This window comes from Mus caroli, unplaced genomic scaffold, assembly GCF_978045245.1.
Source record: "Mus caroli unplaced genomic scaffold, Mus_caroli_1 scaffold_1, whole genome shotgun sequence".
In the NCBI taxonomy this organism is placed as follows: domain Eukaryota; kingdom Metazoa; phylum Chordata; class Mammalia; order Rodentia; family Muridae; genus Mus; species Mus caroli.
This window is the reverse complement of record NW_028227256.1, coordinates 128,511,573-128,532,631: the sequence shown is the minus strand read 5'-3', so window position 1 is coordinate 128,532,631 and position 21,059 is coordinate 128,511,573. Positions and strand designations below refer to the sequence as shown.

The 21,059-nt window shown below is 52.6% G+C and overlaps 1 protein-coding gene across 8 annotated transcripts in view; it reads right to left on the bottom strand.

Moving 5' to 3' along the window:
• Positions 1-19,948, bottom strand: part of Slc45a3 (solute carrier family 45 member 3) — a 20,034-nt gene extending 86 nt beyond the window's left edge. The window contains exons 1-7 of one of the 8 annotated variants that reach the window (XM_029479035.2): positions 12,161-14,265; positions 11,028-11,145; positions 9,798-9,958; positions 5,926-6,320; positions 4,485-5,270; positions 3,682-3,947; positions 1-1,588 (exon numbers count right to left, since the gene is read on the bottom strand). The exon at positions 1-1,588 is cut by the window's left edge and continues 86 nt beyond it. In XM_029479035.2, coding sequence (XP_029334895.1) covers positions 1,151-1,588; positions 3,682-3,947; positions 4,485-5,270; positions 5,926-6,097 — 1,662 coding nt within the window. In that variant the 5' untranslated portion in view covers positions 6,098-6,320; positions 9,798-9,958; positions 11,028-11,145; positions 12,161-14,265 and the 3' untranslated portion in view covers positions 1-1,150. The other 7 variants (XM_085840917.1, XM_021170001.3, XM_029479043.2 and 4 more) reach the window with 7 other exon arrangements.
• Positions 19,949-21,059: the final 1,111 nt, after the last annotated feature.

Sequence of the window (21,059 nt, the reverse complement as noted above, 5' to 3'; positions counted from 1 at the left end):
GCTAAATAAATAAGACATAGATAACATTATTGCAATCAGCACTGAAATCCCCCTAGACGTGATGAGCTCACTGGCTCTGGCAGGGAGTACTCCTGAGTTTGTGTGAAATTCCCCAGGCTGTGACAGATATGCCCCAGAGGCTGAGATGGGCAGAAGCCTACGGAACCACATTTGTGCTTAGGATTCAGAAAGCCCCATAGAGAGGTCCTGGAGCCAGGGGACAGACTTGTAAGGGCAATCTCTTCACAGTCCTTTCCCATAGGGAGAAGTGGGCAATCAGGGAACCAAACTGGGTCAAGAGAGAATTGGGATTTGGTATGCTGAGGAGACCTTGGGTCCCAATCCTTGAGCAGGAACATCTTATGGCTCTCAATTAGGATGAACAGATTGCCCGAGGTACTGGGCTGAGCAGTTTGGGGGACCCTATCTATCACCCAAGAAGAGGAGTCTGGCAATATCTAGCACAGTGACCAGCTATTTTAGGGGACCCAGTTTTGGGGGATCCCACTCTACTCAACTCCTAGGCACAACATAAAAAGGCTAGGAATGAATTTTCTTCTCATTTGTTAAATAAATAAATTAAATATTTAAAGGCCTGCGTCTCTGTAGCCAACAAGCTGAGCCATTTCCTGAAACAAGTGGGGGGTGGGAGACTCAGCAGAAAGGCAGTGCTGTAGATCACGGGGTTTCATCTTGCCTGCTAGGGTTCCTCCTTCCAACTTCCACCCTGCCAAACCCTGTGGAGGAGAGCTTCCTACAAGAAACTCCCATGCAAGAGCAACAGTGGCAGAATCTGGTCAAGGGACTTGGAGGGAAGTTTGTTCAGGTCCCCCAAATCCTCCCTTTGGTGACTTAAGCAGGAGGTTAACTGTTGACCTGGAGCCTTGATACAGCACCTGGACAGACCACATTTGCATCCCTGCAGAACTTCAGGCTGACATCCATTGGAGAAGCTGCCAGTAGGCCAGCCATACTCTGAAGCCAGAGCCCCGAAAGCTCTGGCTCTTATCTGTGCAACTATACACCTCACTGCCTTAGGGTGGCAGCAGAGAGCCACTTAAGCGACAAAGACCTGGAGAGGCCAGCTCTGCAGCCCTCTAAGGGCTGAGAACCCATGAGGCAGACCCTCTCTTTGATGCCTTACAGAATTCTACACTGAGTATTTGGCCAAGTCGTTCTTGTCAAACACTACCTGTGTAGCAAAGTAAATGGCGACCAGACCCAAGCCTGCAGCTGATACCATATAGGCAGTGACAGAGTGGCTCAGCTGGACAATGGAGCCCATGAACAGGGACGGAGCCACCTGGGACAGCAGAAAGGCACTGTCTAGGATGGCCAAGTCCAGGCAAATGCCCCGTCCCGTAACAACCCTGGCCTCAGGTGGCTCACCCACCACCACTCGCATGGAGACATCGCAGGCAGAGGCCCCACAGAGTGCAGGTGGAGGGACCAGGATGCCGCTGCTGCCAGAGCCCATGTGTCCATTGGGGAAGGGAGCTCCTGGCTTAGGGCCTGGCAAGAAGCTGGTTGTCTGGCTGTCCTCACTGCTGCTACCTCCAGCGTCCCCTCTGTATTTGGGCAGGAACACCTGAGGGTGGGGATAAAAAGGAAACAAAGACAGGTGTGTATTCAGGTGCGGGGATTCCCGTATATGACAACAGGCCCTCACTGCCTCTAATCAGGGGCTATAGCAAACCAGGAAACTGGCTTTCAGGGGGAAAAAAAAAATCCAAAACCTAAGGAGGTGCTACTTGATGTGGATTCCAAGCAGACCCTCCACCCCCACCCCCCACCCCCTTAACATGGTTGGGGAAACAGCCTGAAGTCTATTCTAGCTTTTCTTAGAATACACAAGGAGTCAGTCTACTCAGATCCACAGATTGAGAAAAGTGCAGAGCCCTCTAGAAAAGATAGGAAAATGAGACAGAATAGAGACAGAAGAACAGAGGGGGAAACAAAAACAAACAAACAAAAAAAGGAGGTGCTTTCAAGGTCCCAAGTTCCACAGGGACTACCTCAACCCCCTGCAGACTCTTCCTTCCACTGGGCCATAGGGAATTCTTTACTGTCCTGCCCCTCTAGGATCCAGGCCTGCTAGAGATAACTGTCCGGCACGAGGTCACTGCCTTGGCCTTTGCCTTTGGCCAGGGAGAGCCCAGTAATTGGGCCTACAAAAGGGAGAGGCAGCAGGGAGATTTTTTTTTTTTTTTTTTTTTTTTTGCTGACCTCCACAGCCCAGCTGCCTGACCCTGACATTTTTCAGTTTCTTCCTGTAGGCTGCCAGGGACTAGAGAACACACGTCTGTAGGGTCACCACCCCCCTCCACCAACCCTAAGCCCCAATGGCCTGGGGCTTCCTACTGAATAACAAGACAAGGTTTTACCCCATACTGGTCCCAGTGCCAGGCGGTGTCTAACACAGAAGGCTGATGGGGCTGGTTGCAACAGAGAGCTGGGAGCTCCCAGGCAGTGCCAGAGAAACCCACAACTCATCAGCTCATCCCATAACTCCGGAAGTGGCAGTTGGACAGTATGCAGGACCAAGCCTGTCCCCAGCTACTGCTATACACCCTTTTATTCCTGCCTGCCATCCAAGGAAAGACCACTAAGGCTGGCTACTAGAGAGGTCCCCAGGACAGACATGTTCCTCAGTACAGAGAGGAAGGCTACTCCTAGTATAACCACAGGTCCTCATCTTTGGACAGCAGCTTTTAAAGCCCCAGCCCAGAGCTCCATAAGACTCAACAGGAAGGACCAGGTTCCCATTACCAGCCCACCCCCCACCACACCCCTGCAAATTACTGCTGAACAAGCTGTGGGCCAGGGCCAGGGCCAGGGCCAGGGCCAGGGCCAGGGCCAGGGCCAGGGCCAGGTCTTTCCTAACTCTGAAAACTCTAGAAGGGGAAGGCCTGTGGTCTCTTCCCTAAGCTACACCAACTTGTGCTTCTTCTGATGGAGTTCTGAATCCAGGGAGGGCAGTGCTGGAGACAGGGTGAGCACGCTGTCTAAGTCAGGAAGCCTGCCAAGGAAGAGGGCTTTCTGCAGGAACTGGTTAGTGTAGATTGATGAAGGTGCCAGCGCCCCGCCCTCTCCTCCTCCTCCCCAGTTTATTAACCTCAGGTAAACGAAGTTAGTATGTCAGGCTCAGATATGCACTGAAGGGATTGAGGAAAAGGACGGATGCAAAGGAGGAAAGCAGGGAGAGGAGGGGGTGGGTGGGGGACAGAGAGACAGAGGATTAGAAGGTAAACTAGAAAGAGGGGCAGGAAAAAAGAAGCCTCCGCCATCTTGCAGCAAGCAAGATACAGATCGATCACATTGCCTCTCTGCAAAGATTAGCTAAGGCCAGGCCATGCCCACTGCCACCTGCCACATCCACACACCAGGGACCCACACACTACCTCTGGATATAATAATACAGCCCAGAATAAAGGACTTCCGTTGTATGCTTATTGTTCAAGATTCCTAGTGAGAGACTCAGCACTTCCTGCAATCATCTACTCAAGTGCTTTCTAGTTCTAAAGCCAGGAAGTCATTCCTAGAATCTACCCTTCTTCAGCGGCTGTAGCCTCTGGCCCCAGCTATCCTCTCTGGTCAGAGAAATCCAAGTCTTTTCCAATATCACTTGTCAGACGCCACAATCTCAGGCCGCCCCCACCCTGTACTAGCCAATGGGAGTACCTGCTTCTCACGGTGGTAGAGGGAGGCGAGCGTGTAAGGCAGGATCTGCAAGGCCGAGAAGGTGAACCCGGTGAGGGCAGCTGAGGCTGTCACGACCACCACGCTGTGGGACAGGCAGGTGGCAGCGGCAGCCACAGGAAAGGTCATCACACTGGCCAGATAGACTGACCGTGTGCCGAACTTCTGTACCAGCCTGTCCATGACCAGGGAGAAGACCAGGGAGATGGCACACTGCAGGAAGAGCCCCAGGCTGCCCATTCGAATGCCTGGGGGTAAGGAAGAAGTGGGGTAAGAACCCTACACAATCTGGGGGGAGCTAGAGACTAGTAGCCATGGGCATCTGCTCCCTGGGACCCTCCCGCAAGGACAACAGCATCTAAATTGTAATTAGTGAATGTGACCAGGGCTGTTGACAAAGGGCAGAGGAAGATGTTCTAGGGAAGAAGTATAAGGTATGTAAGGGAGGGGGGGATCACAAAACGGGCCCCACACTGGCTCTAAGACAGTTCTGTGGAATGCTGAACTAGAAGGCATGGTTAGTTACTGGAAAGCAAGCAGGGAGCACAGGGCCCAATGGAACTGGAGCCACATAGACCTAGAAGCCCTACTGAGTCAACCAAGACAGCAGCAGCTGTGTTCATGAGCCACTGCATATAGATAGATCCTTTTTCTTTTACTGACGGGGAGCTGGGACCCAGGGTAGAGTCACCAGCCAAGGCCCAGGCCGTGAGCATCTCCCAACCCTGGCCTGTCCTCTGCAGGGCAGCCGCCAACAGCAGCTTCCACTGGTGCTAAAGACTCACCTTCATCATAGTGTCTCCGGGCTTCGGTGCCTGGCTCGGCTCTGGGTACACCCTGGTACAGCCCCTCTCCCACGAAGTCCGTGTAGAACAGTGTAAAAGTCATAAGTGCCATCCAGCTGCACAGCTCAGCCACAAAGAGCCGGCGTAGGGTGCGAGGCATGCGGCAGCACAGCTGCTGCAGCCGGGGAAACAGGGCACCCAGATTCCGGAAAGCCAGGCCAACGTGGCATGGGCAGCATCGGCGTGACACGGCAGAGACCAACAACCCTTCTGCCGGCTCGGGCGGGCCCAGTACTGCCTCCTCTGTCACAAACAGAGTGGCTGCCATGCAGATGAGGAAAATGAAGGTGAGGAGGCCGAAGAGGCATTCTTCCTGAGTACCCAGGTAGGGGGCCAGAGCGCTGGTGTCCCAGTCAATGGCAGGTAAGAGGTAGCCCAGGCAGCCCCCAAGGCTGATCATGAAGGCGTAGACAGAGAAGGCTTGGCGACAGTGGTCTGGGTCCCGGAAGAGGTCGGAGAGTAAGGCCTCCAATGGAGTGAAGCACACCTGGCCACAAAAGTCCAGCAGCCCCACTCCCAAGATCAGCAGGGCCAACTCCAGGGGCCTGGTGTCTGGGCACAGCAGCCCTGCCAGCCAGCCAGCCCTCGGGATGAGAAAGAGGCTTAGCAGGACACCCAGGGACAGAGCCCAGATAAAGGGTCTCCGGCGGCCATAGCGCCCACGCCACTGGTCACTGGCTGAGCCTAGGAGTGGAACAGAAACCAGGCCTAACACTGGACCAATGCCTGCAAGGACAAACAGCACAGATCAGTGGCTGGGACAGAGGGACAAGAGGCAAGCCCCCATACAGCATTCACAAAGACTCTGCTCCTCTCAGTGTGGGTGTTATAAACACCTTGTTTTCGGAGGAGGGAACGGCAGAGCCATGCTGCACCTGAGAAGCAATATTTATGCAAAGACTTGAGTCTGCTGCAGGTTAGAAGCAGGATTTCTGCAGGCAGCCAGACCCCAGAGCCTACATCCTCAAAACGCATCCTTTTCCTGAAAGAGGGAAACCACAGAGGAAATCCTCAGAGTAGCCACTGACCTCTTGTGCTCTTGACGAGTTTGTTCATAGTATCAGAAACCCACACCACCTGTCCTATGCCCAGGAAAAAGAACCTTGCCCAGGAGATCATGGTGAAGTCCCAGTTCTACTGATCTGCAGATATAGCAGCTGAGTTAAACAAGAAAAACCTAGCCTTTCCAAACCATCTCTTTCCATGTGTGTAGAGTGGATTGTCCTCAAGGGCTATGGGGTATAAATGAGAACTGCTAATGCCCCACCACCACCACACACACACACACTGCCCTCTGAGCCACTCCCTGGGCAAGAGAAATGCTGCCTACAACCCAGCCCCAGGCACCAGAGCTGGAAGAAAGGAAGATGAAGTGACTCACCCAACACCATGGTCATGAATTTCTCCTCTACCCCGACTTCCAGCAGAAGGGGTGGCACATAGGTAATGCCGGCAGCCAGGCACACCTCCAGGCCAAAGGTGAGCAGGTTGACCAGCAGGAGTTGAGCTTTCCGGTGCCGTAGCAGACGGCTGGCCCATAGCCTCTGGATCATGATGGACAGGGCAGGTAGGGCTCCAGGGGCCACTCACATACTCCACAACTGCTTTGAATCAGCCCTGCCGTGGCTTCTCCTCCTCACTAGCACTAACCTCCTAGGGTGCAGCCAGGTTTCCATTTCTGCCAGCCCTTTAGTGACAATTCGGCATCTGATCCCACGCTAAACACGTCACCATCTAGTGCCTTGCTTGATGGAGACACACCTCATCGGTGGGATCCTAGAAGGGCAGGAGAGTCACAGTCACATGAAATGTCGCATCCTGGGCACCAGATCTCCAGGATTTGCATACCCCAAGGCCAAGCAGATGTCATTTACTCTCATCTTAAACATCTCTACAACTACCCCTTTTGGGGGAACTCAAGACTGGCTGGGACAGTGGCCTGGGACACCCTCTACCAGGCCCCAATTCATTTGCTTTGTTCTCCAACTTCCCAAGCTGAGCTACTCCATTCTTGTTAAAAGTGACAGTTCTGGGGCTGAGAGATGGTGGCTCAGTGGGTGTTCAAACATGAGGCTATGAGTTTGGATTCCCAGCTGGAATTTAGCTGGATTTAGCTGGGCAAAGGTAATTCATGTAATCCTCGAACTCCCAAGCTGGAAGTTGGAAACACAAGGATGTCAGGGATAGCCAGCGGATTCAGTAAAGTCCAGCTTCAGCAGAAGATCCAGTCTCAGAAAATGAGGTGGAGAAGCATTGAAGAGGCCATCTGATTACCAATCTCCAGCCTCTGCACACGCAGATATATATACACCCATGAACTGAACATATAGAGTCATTACATACAAACATAAACACAGACACACACAAACATTTCCAGTCAGGGGCAGAGGTGGCTCAGTTGACAAAGTGCCTGATACAAAAAAACCCGTAAGGATCTGACCCCCAGCCCCATGAAAAAGCCACTGTGGCTGCACTTGTCTTAACCCAGTGCCAGTGGAGCCTGGCAGATGACTGTAACTCCTGGGCCAGCCAGTCTAGCCAATTGGTGAGCTCCAGGCTCAGTGACAGACTCAAGGAAGACATCCATGAGTTGACCTCTGGCCTCCGCTCACATTAACAAACACATAAAGCCCATACATAAACATGTGCACAGAACATTTCAAAAAGGAAAACAAAGGGGTACTTCCTATTCTCTGCTTCCTGGCCCTGAGCCATGTCACACAGTAATCCCACACTCCAGGACAGAGACAAGAGGGAAGAAGACAGGGTACAGTTCCCTAAGTGGGGGGTTCAACCTGTCACTGACACAGAGTTCCTCTTGGTGAAGCCTAAACCCAAGCAAGAAACTCTCCCTTGAGTTTTCCCTCAAGTTCACGGGAGGCAGGAAGATCGTCCAATCCCCCCCCACACACACACACACACACAACCACTGGGGCCACTCCTCAACCCTAGCCTCACGCGGGACATGACCCAAGATCTCAACAGTTAGATATTAATTGGTGGCATCTGAGAGGATGCCAACGAGCCCTAAGCTAGTGGGATGCCGTCACTTCCTAGGTGACCTCTGCCCCCCCCCCCACACACACACACACAAACAAGTCCACCCAGCATAGTCTCGCCAGTCATTGGATCTGCTGGCTAAGTAACCTCCAGGACTTGCCTCCTGGAGATGGCACCGCTGCTGCCTACTATGCAAATGGTAAAAGTAGGGACCTGGTGGGGGTGGCCCCGAAATTCCAGCACTTGTAATACTGAGGCAGGAGGGTCATTGGTTCAGGGCCAGCCTGGACTACACAGTGAGCCCCCTAGATTAAAGACAGGGCTGCCTACCATATGTAAAGCCTTGGGTTTAATCCTGCACCACTACAAACACACACACACACACACACACACACATTTCAAATCAGCATCAAAGTGTACTAAGAGACTGGGGGACTGAGGGCAGGGCCTAGTGAGAAAAGCCAAGAGCCTGATAACCTGCATTTACCCAAAACGAAAAACCAGGAGACAAAATTTGTCACTACACCCCACAGGGGCACCTTCCCACTCCTCCCCAATCAACCCTATGAGGTTGCTGAGGAGTGGCTACTCATAAAAGGGAGGCTGAGGAGGCTGCAGCTCCCTCCAGACATCTCCTTTGCTAGCTTCACTAGCTCCTGATAAAAGGCACTTTTATCTTCTCCACTAACACCAGAGCCTAAGGGGTCCCGGCACCCTGCGTGTCACAAAAGCATGTCACAGGTACTAAGCTGAGCCTCAGAGAGACCAGGCACTGTGGACCAACCTGAGTGAGACCTGTCCATTCCATATTGGCCCTCTGGGGCTGGAGAGATGGCTCAACAGTTAAGAGCACTGGCTGTTCTTCCTTAGGTCCTGAGTTCAAATCCCAGCAACCACATGCTGCTGGCTCACAACCATATTGACTCTCTGAGGCTCTGCTGCTGAAAGACTAGGAAATAAGGGAGATAAACCTGGGCACCAGAGAGCCCCCTCTCCAAAGTTCCTACACTTTGCTAAAAGGGTGAGGCTTATAAAAAGGGTGTCATAAAAAGGAAGATAAAATACTGACCTGTCCTGAGGTGGAGGCACCAGACAGACCTCAGTTTTAGCTGGGCTACTCTGGGTTCAACTTGGCTCCTCCCCTTTTTCTAGTGATCCAGAGGGAAAGCTTCCCAGCCTAGAGGGGCAGGCTCTGGGGTGACAGACTTGTAGCCACTCTACTCTCCACCCTCAGTCTGGGAGGAACTGGGCTCTCACCTGCACTGGGTTTAAGGGACCAGTTCCTCCTTGAGCAAATAGAGACTTTGCCAGACCCAACCTCACCCAGAAACCTGCCCTCATTCTGTAAGTCCTGCGTTCTTCACTGTTCTTCACTAGTCCGGTCACCTCACCTGCCTTCCCTCCCTGCAGGCATCTCTGCCCCAGTCCTCCAGCACTTTTGTGAGGAGGAATGGGGAGCTCACAGGACAACAGGAACACAAATATTCCATCCCCATCCTCTTACAACCCAGGCAGCTTCTGAGCTACAGTGCTTCTCTCCATCCATAGAGATGTTCTACCTGGTATCTGGGGTCTGGACCAGGGGCACACACAACTCATAGATACGAGTGAGGCAGAAGGTAGGCAGGTCCCAGATGCCTATATTTCAAGTTGCTGAGCCTGCCCTCCCTCTTTTCGTATCCACTCTGCTCTGGAGATGCAGATACTCCTGAGAGCCCAGCTTTTCTGAGACCAGAATTACACAAGGAATTCTAACCCCCCTCCCCAAAGAACATTGTCCCCCTTCTTTCTTGTCTTCAATGTCCCACTCTCTTCAACTGCCCCCCTGCTCCCTCCAACTATGCCAACCCTATTGCAGACACACACACACACCCGCACTGACTCCAGCTGACAGAATTACCCACAGGGCCCTTTGCTCTGGATAACAAGACAGAAGCCCAGGGCTATTCTGGCAGCCGTGTTGGAGTGTGCTCTCTCATCAAAGTTAAAGAGAGACAGATCACAGTGGTCCCTTCCAGTCTGGACTCCCCCATCCTCTTGGAGTTAATGAACACTGGCAAGGCGACAGGGACTAACTCTCCCTGTGACCTTCTAGCCTCGGAGACTTTCCGATGATTCTCTTCCCCCATTACTTCTGGAGCACTTGGTCTGGCAAACAGAAGATCAACCAGCGAGCCAGCCTCAGACTGCTCACCTGGAGAGGAGGGAGCAGGGAGAGGGAGGACAGGAAGAGGAGGGCAGAGGAAGGCTGACCAGGTCACGGGAGGAAGGACAAGCATGAGCAGCCTTGCGAGTACGGAAGTCCTTCTCAAGCTTCAAGCTTCTCCCCTCCTCTGTGGGTCTCCACGGCCCAGCTAGAAGGCCAGAGAGACTGTGTGGACCTTTCAGATCCTTCCGGGGATCGGAACTAAAGCCTGGAAAGACAGGACGAGGAGTGTCAGTGAACCTGGACTCGAATACAGTTCTGTGAACCTTAGGATGAAACACACCAAACCTCAGGGCAGGCAACTCTTGACATCCACCCAGCAAGACTAGGAAGACTATGAGATGTGTACGCAAAGAATGAACGGATAGATGCGGCAGAGGGGGGGTGCTTAAGGGAAAGCTTAAATCTTCTTCCCAACATACTTAAGAGATGCCTACCCAGAACCCCGGTGAGGGGACCAGATAGATCCAAGTGGCCCAGAATGCTTCCGTGGCCACCCCCAGCAGGCAGCCTAGGGAAGTGAAATAGTCACAGGAACAAACTTGGCCTGAACTTTGTCCAAAACTCAAAAGACAGAGTGGAAGGCCAGCACAGGAAAGTGACCCCAGTGAGCAAAGCCCTTCATAGCTCAGTAAGGGGAGGGAGGATCAGAAGGCATAGAAAGAGGCCTTTGAGGGCTTTCAAAGGGGCTCCTGCCACCCCACAAGGCTGAGGTGGAGCAGGGGGAGCAGATACCCTCTGCTGACAAGAGGCCACAGGCAGCAGCAGAGTCTGGGGACAGGCCCCGCCCCACCACTGTCACACAGCAATTCTATGGCCTCTTTATGCATGCCAGAGTCCCCCACACCCCGCCCGGGCACATCAAACGGCCTCAGCCCCCACCCTGACCCCGCAGGCTCTGCGACCCTGTGTCCTCCTCCCTTCACACTCACAAAGAGAACTGCTTTCTCACAGGCTGGGTTCCTCTGCAAGCTAAAAACATACTTGGCGTATCCTTCACTACAAGCTACTGTCCTTCCCAGAGCGAGAAACCTGGTAAGGGGGGTGCGTCTCGCATCAAGGCACGGCCAGAGAAAGAGGTTGATCGCTACAGTTCAACTTCCCTGGCCCACTCCAGACAAGGCTAGAGAGAAAGGGTATGGGGACCCCTGCTCCTCCAAAGTGGCCTAGAGTCAGTGCTTTGTTGCAAGCTGAGCTGACCCTCTAGGCCAGCGGCAGAAAGGATGGCCCTCAGAGGTGCAAGTGTTTCCCAGTTGCGGCACCCTTACTGCCCATACCTTTGCCTCAATCCCAGGAGACCATTGTCATGAGCCTTGCCTAATAAAACCTGGCATGCTGAACTACCAAAGTACAGCTCGATCCTCATGGTAGCATCTTAAGGAAACTTGGGAACACCTGAAAAAAACAGACGAAAGCCAAACCGGTCCCTATGAGGTATTGAGCTTGCTGTTTTACAACCCTCTCTTGTTGCACACCTTGCACGGGTACTCTGGAAAATTTCTACCTGGGCTTCTGGGAGAGGGGGAGATGCAGTGCGGGACCACTAAGCTTTGATACCTTTCAACCCACTAGGCAGCCTTTGGGTTTCTGAGGCCAATTATTTCCAAACACGGAGGGCCTCTGTTTATCCCGTCCTGCTGGAGAAAAACTCAACAGTAACTACACAAACCTCACTACCTCACAGGCATCTCAGGACCCCCTCACAACACAAGCTCTCCACTAGGAGGGAATCCTAACAAAGAGCAAGGCTGGGCAGAGGGAAGGGAGACCCAGTCCCACCCCAGGGCAGGTTCCCTAGCTCCTGCCTCCCCCGTGGCTGGGAGGCCAGGGATTTAGAGTTCACCCTGCTGAGCTGCCTTTTCTTCCCTCAGACTGGAAGCCTTCTGCTTAGCAGCTTGTCAGAGAGAGTGAGGGGCTGCAGGCCGGGACACAAAGGGGGATTAGGGAGAAACCTCTGGGCCTGCAGAGTAATCTATCAAACCCTCCCCTGCTGCCAGCTCTGGCCCCTTCCCACTCAGTTCCCCTTCCAGCTGCTGCCGGCCCCCCACCTCCTCCTGCTCTGGAGCCCTGTCACAACCGGGCAGCAAAGAGAATCCCAGGCCTGGGGAGGGGGAGCTCGGGGTGGGGGGGAGCGGGGGCACACCAGAGACACTGGGAAAAGGGCAACGGCTCCCTCCCCCCACTCACTCGAAATGTGTGAAAACCCAACAGGTGGCAGTGGCTTGAAGGAAAGTTGCTTTTGTTGCGGTGTCTAAGAGCCCTGGGCAGCCTCAGGACGGAAACAAATGCTGGAGGATGGGGGAGGGGGAGGGAAAGGGCCAACAGGCAGTCCCTGGAGCCAGCAATGATCTCCCCTCCCCTCCTCTCTCTAATCTAGTGACAGGGACTCTCGGGCTGGCCTGAACCTCACCTTGGCCAGCCTAAGCTGCGCTGAAGTACCCTTGAGGTCTCCTGGTCTCCTCCGGCGACAGGCAACACACACGTGCATTTTGCTTCCAGGCACCTGGGCCTCCCAACCAGACTTCATTGCTGACAACAGCTGCCACCCAAGGTCACGCTCTGTGTGCTCTCCATACCAGGACAGGCACTAGTCTTCTACCAGGACCCCTCTTCTACCCCTGGGGCTGGAAAACTCAATCTGGCCATCCTGAACCCTGGCAGGTTCCACAGTGATCTAGCTTTTAGGGTCAGCTGGATGGACCTGGGTTGGATGCCAGTTTGAGTCTGTTTGTAACTTGACCTACTGACCCTTAGTTTCCACATCTACGATTTAAAACTGCAGCTAGCCTGGTGACTGCTACATGCATACCAGGCCCCCTTCCAATCGGTTACTCTGCCAGCCACTGGGTGATAAGGGTACAACTGCCCACCCATTTCACGGATGGAACTCACGACATACCACCGACTTTAAGCAGCAGGTATGGCTCAGTGGTAAAGTGCTTGTCTCTCATGCAGAACGCTCTGGAATCCCATCCTTAACACAATAAAAAATAAAACCCGACAAACCACAACTTAGAAACTATGTAGTATGTGAGGAAAAGGATATGAAGGGCCTTTGGTAGGGGGAACCTGGGTGTGGTCTTCTCCTGTCCCAACAGAGTGGTTGGAAAGATCAATTCTGACTTTCTCCTTAGCTTCATCTGCAAGGCCTCTTACCAGATCCCAGCAGCCCCCGTGGGGAGAGGAATGCCAAGAATGTAAACGCCTTCCCAGGTGCTGGCCCCAACAGGTGAGCGAGGTCAGTGCCCCAGATCTGCTGCAGAGGAAAGGCTACCCCACCCTTACCTGACAGATGCTTCCACCCACGGGGACAACAAGGCCAATAGCTGACCCGACCAACCGCCCAGGGGGTATTTATACATGCCAGGAGCTTTGTTTTGTTTGCTTTTTGGTTTTTCCATACAAAACTTCTGTGGGTAGCCCTGGCTGTCCTGGAACTCACTCTGTAGATCAGGCTGGCCTTGAACTCAGGAGATCTAAATGCCTCTGCCTGGGAGTCCTGGGATTAAAGGCTTGGACCACCACTACCCAGTGCTTGGTAGACCTCTTAATAAAAGTCTACCATACAGAGTTAGTATTTCATATTCTTAGTTCACAAGAAGGAAATGTTAGTTTCAAGGGACTTAACACTTCCAAGTTTGAAAAACTAAAACCAGGAAAAAATTTGCAACCTTCCAAACATTCTGAAAAACACTTGGAACTGGGTGTCAGAAAGATGCAGTCCTATTTTGGCCACATGATAGCTAGCTAGGTGACACAGGAAAGTTACCACCCTAGGACTCAGTTTCCATATCTGTAAACCGAGAGTGTACGGTTAGGTGATCCAGCACCTGTCCTGAGCCTTGGGTAGGGTGATCTCATGGACAGGTGCCCACTGACAAAGCCACAGGGCGTTAGGGAAGAGCTTGCCAGCCAGTCTTCACCAATGAGTCAGGAAGATCCAGTGGGGAAGAGTTCCCGGGCAGCACTTACCCCATCAGACCTGTCCACACACTGCGCAGACACCAGCACTGTGCCAAGGTCAGAAGTCACCTGAAACGCAGCTGAGTAAGCAGGGCATCAGGGACAGACCTGCCATCTCTCCTCTTTCCTGGAGCTGGACTCTGTTCCTGGCAGAAATTAGTAACTAAATTCTTTCTCCTCTTGGTCCACAATAAAAGCCGTGTGCCAGAAAAGCCTGAAGTCCTCCCTAGAGGAGGAAGGGACATGCGGGAAGCAATGGGGGTCTTGGCTCAGTCTCTAGGTCACCAGGAAATTCCCTCACACCCTTCCAGAGCTTCTGCAAAGTGGAACTTCAACAGCCTTTCTCTCTGTGAATTTGACACCTGCCACTCAGCCAGGCCAGCCTAGGCAGCTCTTCCCATGGTGCACACAGCCAATCTGAGTCCTCTCCCTTAGCCTGGCCTCTCTCTGGAGGTGAGGTACACAGGACAGAGGCCAGGGGCCATGCATTTAGGTCAAATGCACAGCTGGGCAGGCCCCTGGGCAGAGTGTTCCAACAAGGTGCTGTCCCAGCTCTGGGTGGCTGGCCTGCCTCCAAGGTCGCCAATCTGATGGTCTTTTGGCTTCTATCTGTCCAGATACTCAGGTCTGTAACCAGCCTATCTGTAATGATGTAGGACATACTTGTAAAGCCTAGCATTAGGGAGGCTGAGGCAGGAGGACTACGGGTTTATGACCAGACTGAACTACACGGCAAGATCCTGCTTCAAAAGAGATAAACAAACAAACAAAAAGCCAGGTATTGGTGGGACATTTCTAGTCCCAGCAGAGGCGTGTGGATCTCTGTGAGTTTGAGGCCTGTCTAGTCTTCATGGTGAGTTCTAAATCAGCCAGGGAGGGCTATATAGTGAGACCCTGTCTCAAAAACGAAGCAGGCTGTGGACCCAGTGCAGAGACTTCATAGAGCTTACATAATGCCCTTGGTTTGACTCCCAAGCCCAGAAATAACAACCACTCAGGTGAACAAGGTAAGAAGAGATTAAAAGGGGGCTGGACTGGAAAGATGGCTCAGCGGTTAAGATTACTGACTGCTCTTCCAGAGGTCCTGAGTTCAATTCCCAGCAACCATATGGTGGCTCACAACCATCTGTAATGGGACTTGATGCCCTCTTCTGCTGTGTCTAAAGAGAGCAACAGTGTACTCACATACATTAGATAAATAAATCTTTAAGAGAGAGAGAGACACTAAAAGAGACTATGGACAAGCCAGTCTACCTACCCTTCGAGGAAGTCCACCTCAGCATGCAACCTAAGCACCCCTAAAGAAATGTCAAAGAGCCCCCCAAAACATGCCCATCCGGACTCACTGAGCCACAACTGTTTACCATTCCCCCTCACCCCCCAGCAATGAAAGTGCTGCTTACAGACAGTTCTGCTTGGCAGGAGAGAGAAATAACAATAAAGTGCAAGCCATGTACAGTAAGGTGGTACAAGCACTAAGACGCCCAGCAAGCAGGGGGCACGGCGGCAGCACAGTTGAGGCTTCCTGGAGGAAGTAGACATATGGCTGAGTCATGAAAGGTAAGCAGGTGCTACGCAGAAAGAGCACACAGGCCCTAGAGTGTGGGATTTCCAAACACATTCACCCCTCCTACTGGCCCCTCTCCAGTGAGGGATACAGGAAAGAACATGAGAACCAAAGCCACACAACTGGGTTCTGATCTCAGATCCGGCTCGCAGATCTGTGTGTCCTAGATGGTCACACCTCCTTGGGCCCAGGACAGAGGAATTTACTGGCACTTGGCTGGGTTTTGCTTCCTGCTACTTCCCCTTCCTGAACAGTCTCTGCCCTTCACCTGAACCCTCTGCAGCTCAAGTCCCATACCTAATCCTACAGGACCCCCTGAACCCCAAGTTGTCATGTTCTCTCTTTCCTAAACTCTCTGCTATGCTAAGATGCAGAGCTAGAGTCTGCATTTGGTCTTCAGTCTCTGGTTTGCTCCTTTCCCATAACACCATTTCTGTGTGGTCCAGACAAGACAGAAGCACAGCACAGCCCAGGCCTTGAGGTCTAGGAAGCAGGAAATGTAAAAACCTTTTGATTGAACCAGGGAATCCAGTAGTCAGCCAGGTGCATTCCAGTATCCGGGTCCACGGATCTCCAGCATCAGGAGCTGGGAATCTACAATGGATGCATCCCTACAGTGACTAAGTGCTCCTAGCTCGGGCACTATTTGCTAGCTCAATGTACGCTTGTCATTAGAGACTTGGGGGTTGCTGACAGCACTCTGGGGAGAGGGACTCCTGTTAGGGGCTGGCTGGTCCTGAAGGGATCCCATCTGGCTGGATATTTAGCCTGCCGTGGGTTTAATAACCAGTGGAAGTTGAGATAGAAATTGCTTCCTACCTTCTTCATGCTTGCTGGTCCCAGCACCCCCAAGAAAGTGATTTCCAGAGTTAAAGGAAGGAAAACAAACATCTTTTGAATATCTATCTGGTTGATGCAAGTTTGGCTGACATACACATGTTGCATCTAATTCCCACGAATAGAACCTCCACTTTACAGACATTGGCAGAGACAGGGGGACATCTCCAACCTTAGAATTAAAAAGGCTCCCCACACCTGCCATTCAAGGAGGGAGGGAGAAACACAGACCTCATAGCAGAAAATGAGATTAAACAGGTAATTCTGGCCACAGGTCAGGACACTGATAGAGTTCTGTCCCTAGCCCCTGCCCCCAGGCAGGGACACTCAACACTAAACAAAGCTGGGCACTCCAGCTCTGTCGCTGTGAGTCAAGTGGCACCAGCATTTGAGACACTGGGCCTGGTACCAACTGGTCCAGCCTCCACACGCACTGTACAGCAAACAGGGCCACTGGCTTGTCAAAGGAAGTTAGGCTGAGAATCTAACTCAGTGACAGAATACATGCCTAGAAAGCTGGGCTAGGTTTTCCTTGTGGATACCAAAGAGTAGCATGAAAGACCCCACACCCACCCCTACCCCCCAAGGCTGGAGAGAGAAGACAGAGCAGAGTCCTCACTGCAGGGCACCCCCCCCCCCACAGTCTTCCTAAAATAACATGTAACCTTTCTACATAGAAGGCTCTTAACCTTTCAGGGCAAATATTCACCTCCTTTGCCTCACGCAATACCCTCCCCCAGCCTGTGAGTATACTCTTGGAAGGGAGGCAAGCAACGGTTTCTGCACTAGTCATAAAACCCATCAGGAAGTAGAGAGAGGGGAAGAGATCAAGATGTCCACCCTGTCTTGGTCTGTTCTTCACACTGGACCCAGAATTCAATTGCAAATGTGTTACTGGTGGCTTACATATGTTATATATGGTGGTGTTCCCTGCCTGGCTAGGAAACCATTTTCTAACTTAATCCACAGTGATCGACTCCCCTGTCACCAACTAGCAGCAGCTGACATTTATCAAGCTCGCAGTAACCAGCTGCTCTGCTCAGAGGTTTACCTGTAGCCGGCTCCTTAATCCCCAAATCCTGGAAGACAGGTCCTAGAATGCTTGGTTTACAGAGGACAAAGCAGAATCAGGAGACTGATAACTTACTTTGGAGGAAATGGGATTCAAGCCACTTGCTAGAACCAAGTCTCTTAGCTACTTAAACTTCTCAAAGCCCACAAGACCTTGTCTTCAAAGAAGTAAGCCTAGAACAGTCTCTTTAAAAAAGAAAGAAAAGAGCAGGGCTCAAGCTGAGCATGGTGGCATACACCTATAATCCCAGCACTAGCGAGGTCAAGACAGCTACATAGACACTGTCTCAAAAAAAAGAGAAAAGAAAAGAAAAAAGAAAACCAGAAAGCAGGGCCCCTAGAGTATTGAACCATCTGCAGACCATCCATCCAGATGACAGGTGATAAATATAATAGTTAAAACCAACATTCATTGAGCATTTTCTACATTTCACACAAAACAAAATAGGTTTTGTTTTGAGGGGATTTTGTTTTGTTTTGTGTTGTTTGTTTTAGACAGAGTCTCACATAAGTCAGGCTGGTCTGGAACTCATTATGTAGTCAAAACTCTGGCCTTGAACTCCTAATCCTCTTGCTTCTGCCTCCCAAGTGTGCTGAGATTACAGGTGCAAGCCACCACACTGGGCTAAAGACGCAGTTGAGTTCTACATGTGTTATTTAATGAAGTTATAATTTTAGACTGTGTGTGTGTGTGTTTGTTAGTGCTGGTTGTATTTGCCATCATTAACTTCAATCACAAAGCTGTGCCGAGGGTATGATCATTGTCATCATCATGGTCCCCACTTTGCAACAAGGTTGAAAAGTTAAAGAGACTCGCGGAGCAGAACAGGCAGCAGAAAAGCCAGCTTTGGGGCAGTCTGCATTCTCATCCCTGAAGTGCTGCAAGGTTTCCGTCCAGAGGTTACCACCAGAAATCAGTCTTACTTCCTTGACCTTGGACCATTCTTCTCTACCTTTCTGCCTTTCTCTCTCCAGGGCTCTGCCTAGGCCCAGTTCTAGCTTGGGACCAGTACACATCTTTTCACAAACCAGCAGCCTGCAGGGCATAATGTACTACCCAAGGACCTTGTCAAGTTCCTCCTCTGTTCCTTTAGGGTTACTCAGTGAGTTAGAGGGATTGGGGGAGGGGGTGGGGTGGGGGGTGGGGATTTCACTCTCCACTCCAAAAGTGCATAGGAAAGCTTCTCTTGGCAAAGACCCTAACTGGGGCCTGCATGTCCACAGCTGTACTATTATCTTTAGACTCAGCCAGTGAGTCAAGCTTCATTTTCTGGGCACTTTTGGTTTTAGTACAGTCTTGCTTCCAGGCCAGCCCCGGAGTTGGGGCAGGCGGGAGATAAGGGAGGAATGAGAGGATGAACTGGATCCAACAGAAAGGCCAGAGGGTTCAGATCCCGTCCCACTTACTCCCTGGGACACAGTGTTCTGTGTGGTTCCTCAGCTTTCTGTCCAGCATCTAGCTCCTGGGCCCTTCTCTTCCCAGCTCCATATGTCAACCGGTTCTCCATGCCTTAGGCACGTGGGCCCACACCGAAGCTTCAAACTCTGGGAAAGGGATTGTGCTTCATGCGTAGGAAACAGAGGCTAGAAACCTTAACAACTTCACCCTCCTAAGAAAAGCTTCCAGAAGCCCAGCCAGTCATTCTGAGCTGCATCTACTCTGTGCCCGTCTGCGAAGCCCTAGTTTGGCTATTCAAAATTCAACTTAGTCAACTAGGATTGGGTCTGTCACAGCTGAGCATCAAGTTCTCACCAGGTACCCACCGGGCCAAACTCTTCCTACCTCCAATTCATACTCCTAGGGAAAGAGGAAGCACCGAGTTCTCCGTGGCCTTGGACGAGTCAAGTGTGTGTCATGAAGGAGGGGGCTGAGTCGGAGGGCAAGGGACAGAGCAGTCACAGGGTTCCCTGTCAGGGAGCGGAGACTAAGGAAGAGCTGAGCCTGCAAAGCTCCTGGAGTCTCTCCACCGGGCGTGCTGCCGCCCGCCGAGCGCTTTCTCGCTCTGTAGAGTACTCCCCATCCCCACCTGAGCCTCGGGACACAGCAGCCACAGCCGGAGCTGCTTTTACTCTTCGCAGGTGGGTAACGGAGGCAGAGAAGGAAGGCGCAGGATCGCATACGTACACTTACACTCATTATCCCAGCCTCAACTCCACCAAAGCCTTGTTCAAATTCTAGGGTCAAGAGAGCTGGGTCCCCTTCTGTCTCAGACCAAGGCTCCCGGTTGAAGGACCTCCCAGGGCTTCCCTAAGTGTGGACCGTGCGCGCCGCGGTGACTCATCTGCCCCTTTCGGGCGCAGCCCAGACAAGGGAAGAAATAAACGCAACTTTCCAAAGAAAACTCTGCGGCGGGAGGCTGCAGCAGGGGCGGCCGGCCTTCCGTCGGCCTGGCCCGGGACTCCGCGGCTCCGATCGATCCCGCCCTCCGCGCGCGGCCCGGGACAGCGGGCACCACAGCACAGCGCTCCGGGAGGAAGCGCACTCAGCGCGGACCGGAGCGGGCGCCCGCCCTAGGCACCGGGTCGCCAGGGGCCGCGCCCTCCCCGCGAGCCTCCGCTCGCGCAGGGCCGGGACGCCACGGAGCGGCCCCATCCCGCGGGGTGCTGAAAGCCACCGCCGAGCACGGCCACCCGCGCGCACCTTTCCCGCCGGGACCAGCCCCTCCCCTACCTGGCCCGGCGCGCGGCTGTCACCTGGGGCTGGCGCGTGCGAGCTCGGACCCCTGCTTTCCCAACGCGCGCCAGCGGGCGCCTTTTAAATCTCCAGGTTACTCAGTGGGGGGAGAGAGCATGCGCGCTGGGGCTGCCAGGAGGGGGGCGGGGCAAGGCGGGTCGGAGGTGGGGGGGTGCTGGGAGGGGATGGAGGGGTGGGGCCGGTCCCCAAGGGAAGAAAGCGGGAGGTGGAAAAGCAGTCTCCTTTCTGGTCGCGACCGGACGGGCAGCCCCCGCGTGGCTCCTAGACTGCCCTGTCATTACCTAGGGCCGTGCACCGCCCCCTCTGCCGCTCGCCACCAAAACATTTAGGTAAAAACTACCCAGCTCCACGGGGTACCTCCCCTCTGCTCCTCAAGCCAGTCTGCGACCATTGCCCGCGCGTGCCATTCTGGACATCCTGCTGTCCAGACACAGCTGCGACCCACCCGCAGTGGACCATGCCTTCAAAGGATCGGTCACATTCTGAGAGCTACTTTTCCTTGCTCTCAGAAAGCTAACTCAGTGCCTCTTTCTGCAACTCAAAGACAAAACTCCCACTTCTTTTTTCTTCTTTTACTTGTGGTTGCATATAAGGAAGGAGAGGTGATAAATTGCCACCAAAATGTTCCCAGTCAACGTTTCCAAAATGCCTGGACTGGCAGGAAGCGGGTGCAGGTGGGAGGCAGAGCATTGCAATCGTAGGCTAACCCCGGGGTGGGGGTGGGGACTTTATTGTATCTCTTTCATCCATGGATTTGTCAAAGGTGGAGAGAAATTCACTTAGGCGACTTGTTGACCTCAATACCACAGGCTAGACATTTCTGCAGATATTTTTGGTGCACGAGACTAAGTAATCATAAAAATATCAAAGGGAAATGTGTTGTTGATGAATATTATATATTGGGCTAAGGATTGTTTTCATCATCTCGGTATGAATATAAACAGACATTTTTCCCTTTGTCGTTTTCTCTGAGCAAGATAGATATAGCCAGAGCTTACATATATGAGCATTTACATCGTATCAAATATGTGTGATGTCTCAGTGAGAAGAAGTCCACAGGAAGATATGTGCAGGTTTATGTACAAATACTACAGCATGCTGTCTTGAGACCCTGAGGTGGATCGGGTATCCATAGGGTCCTGGGACCATCTGCACTACAGAATCCCAGGAGATGCT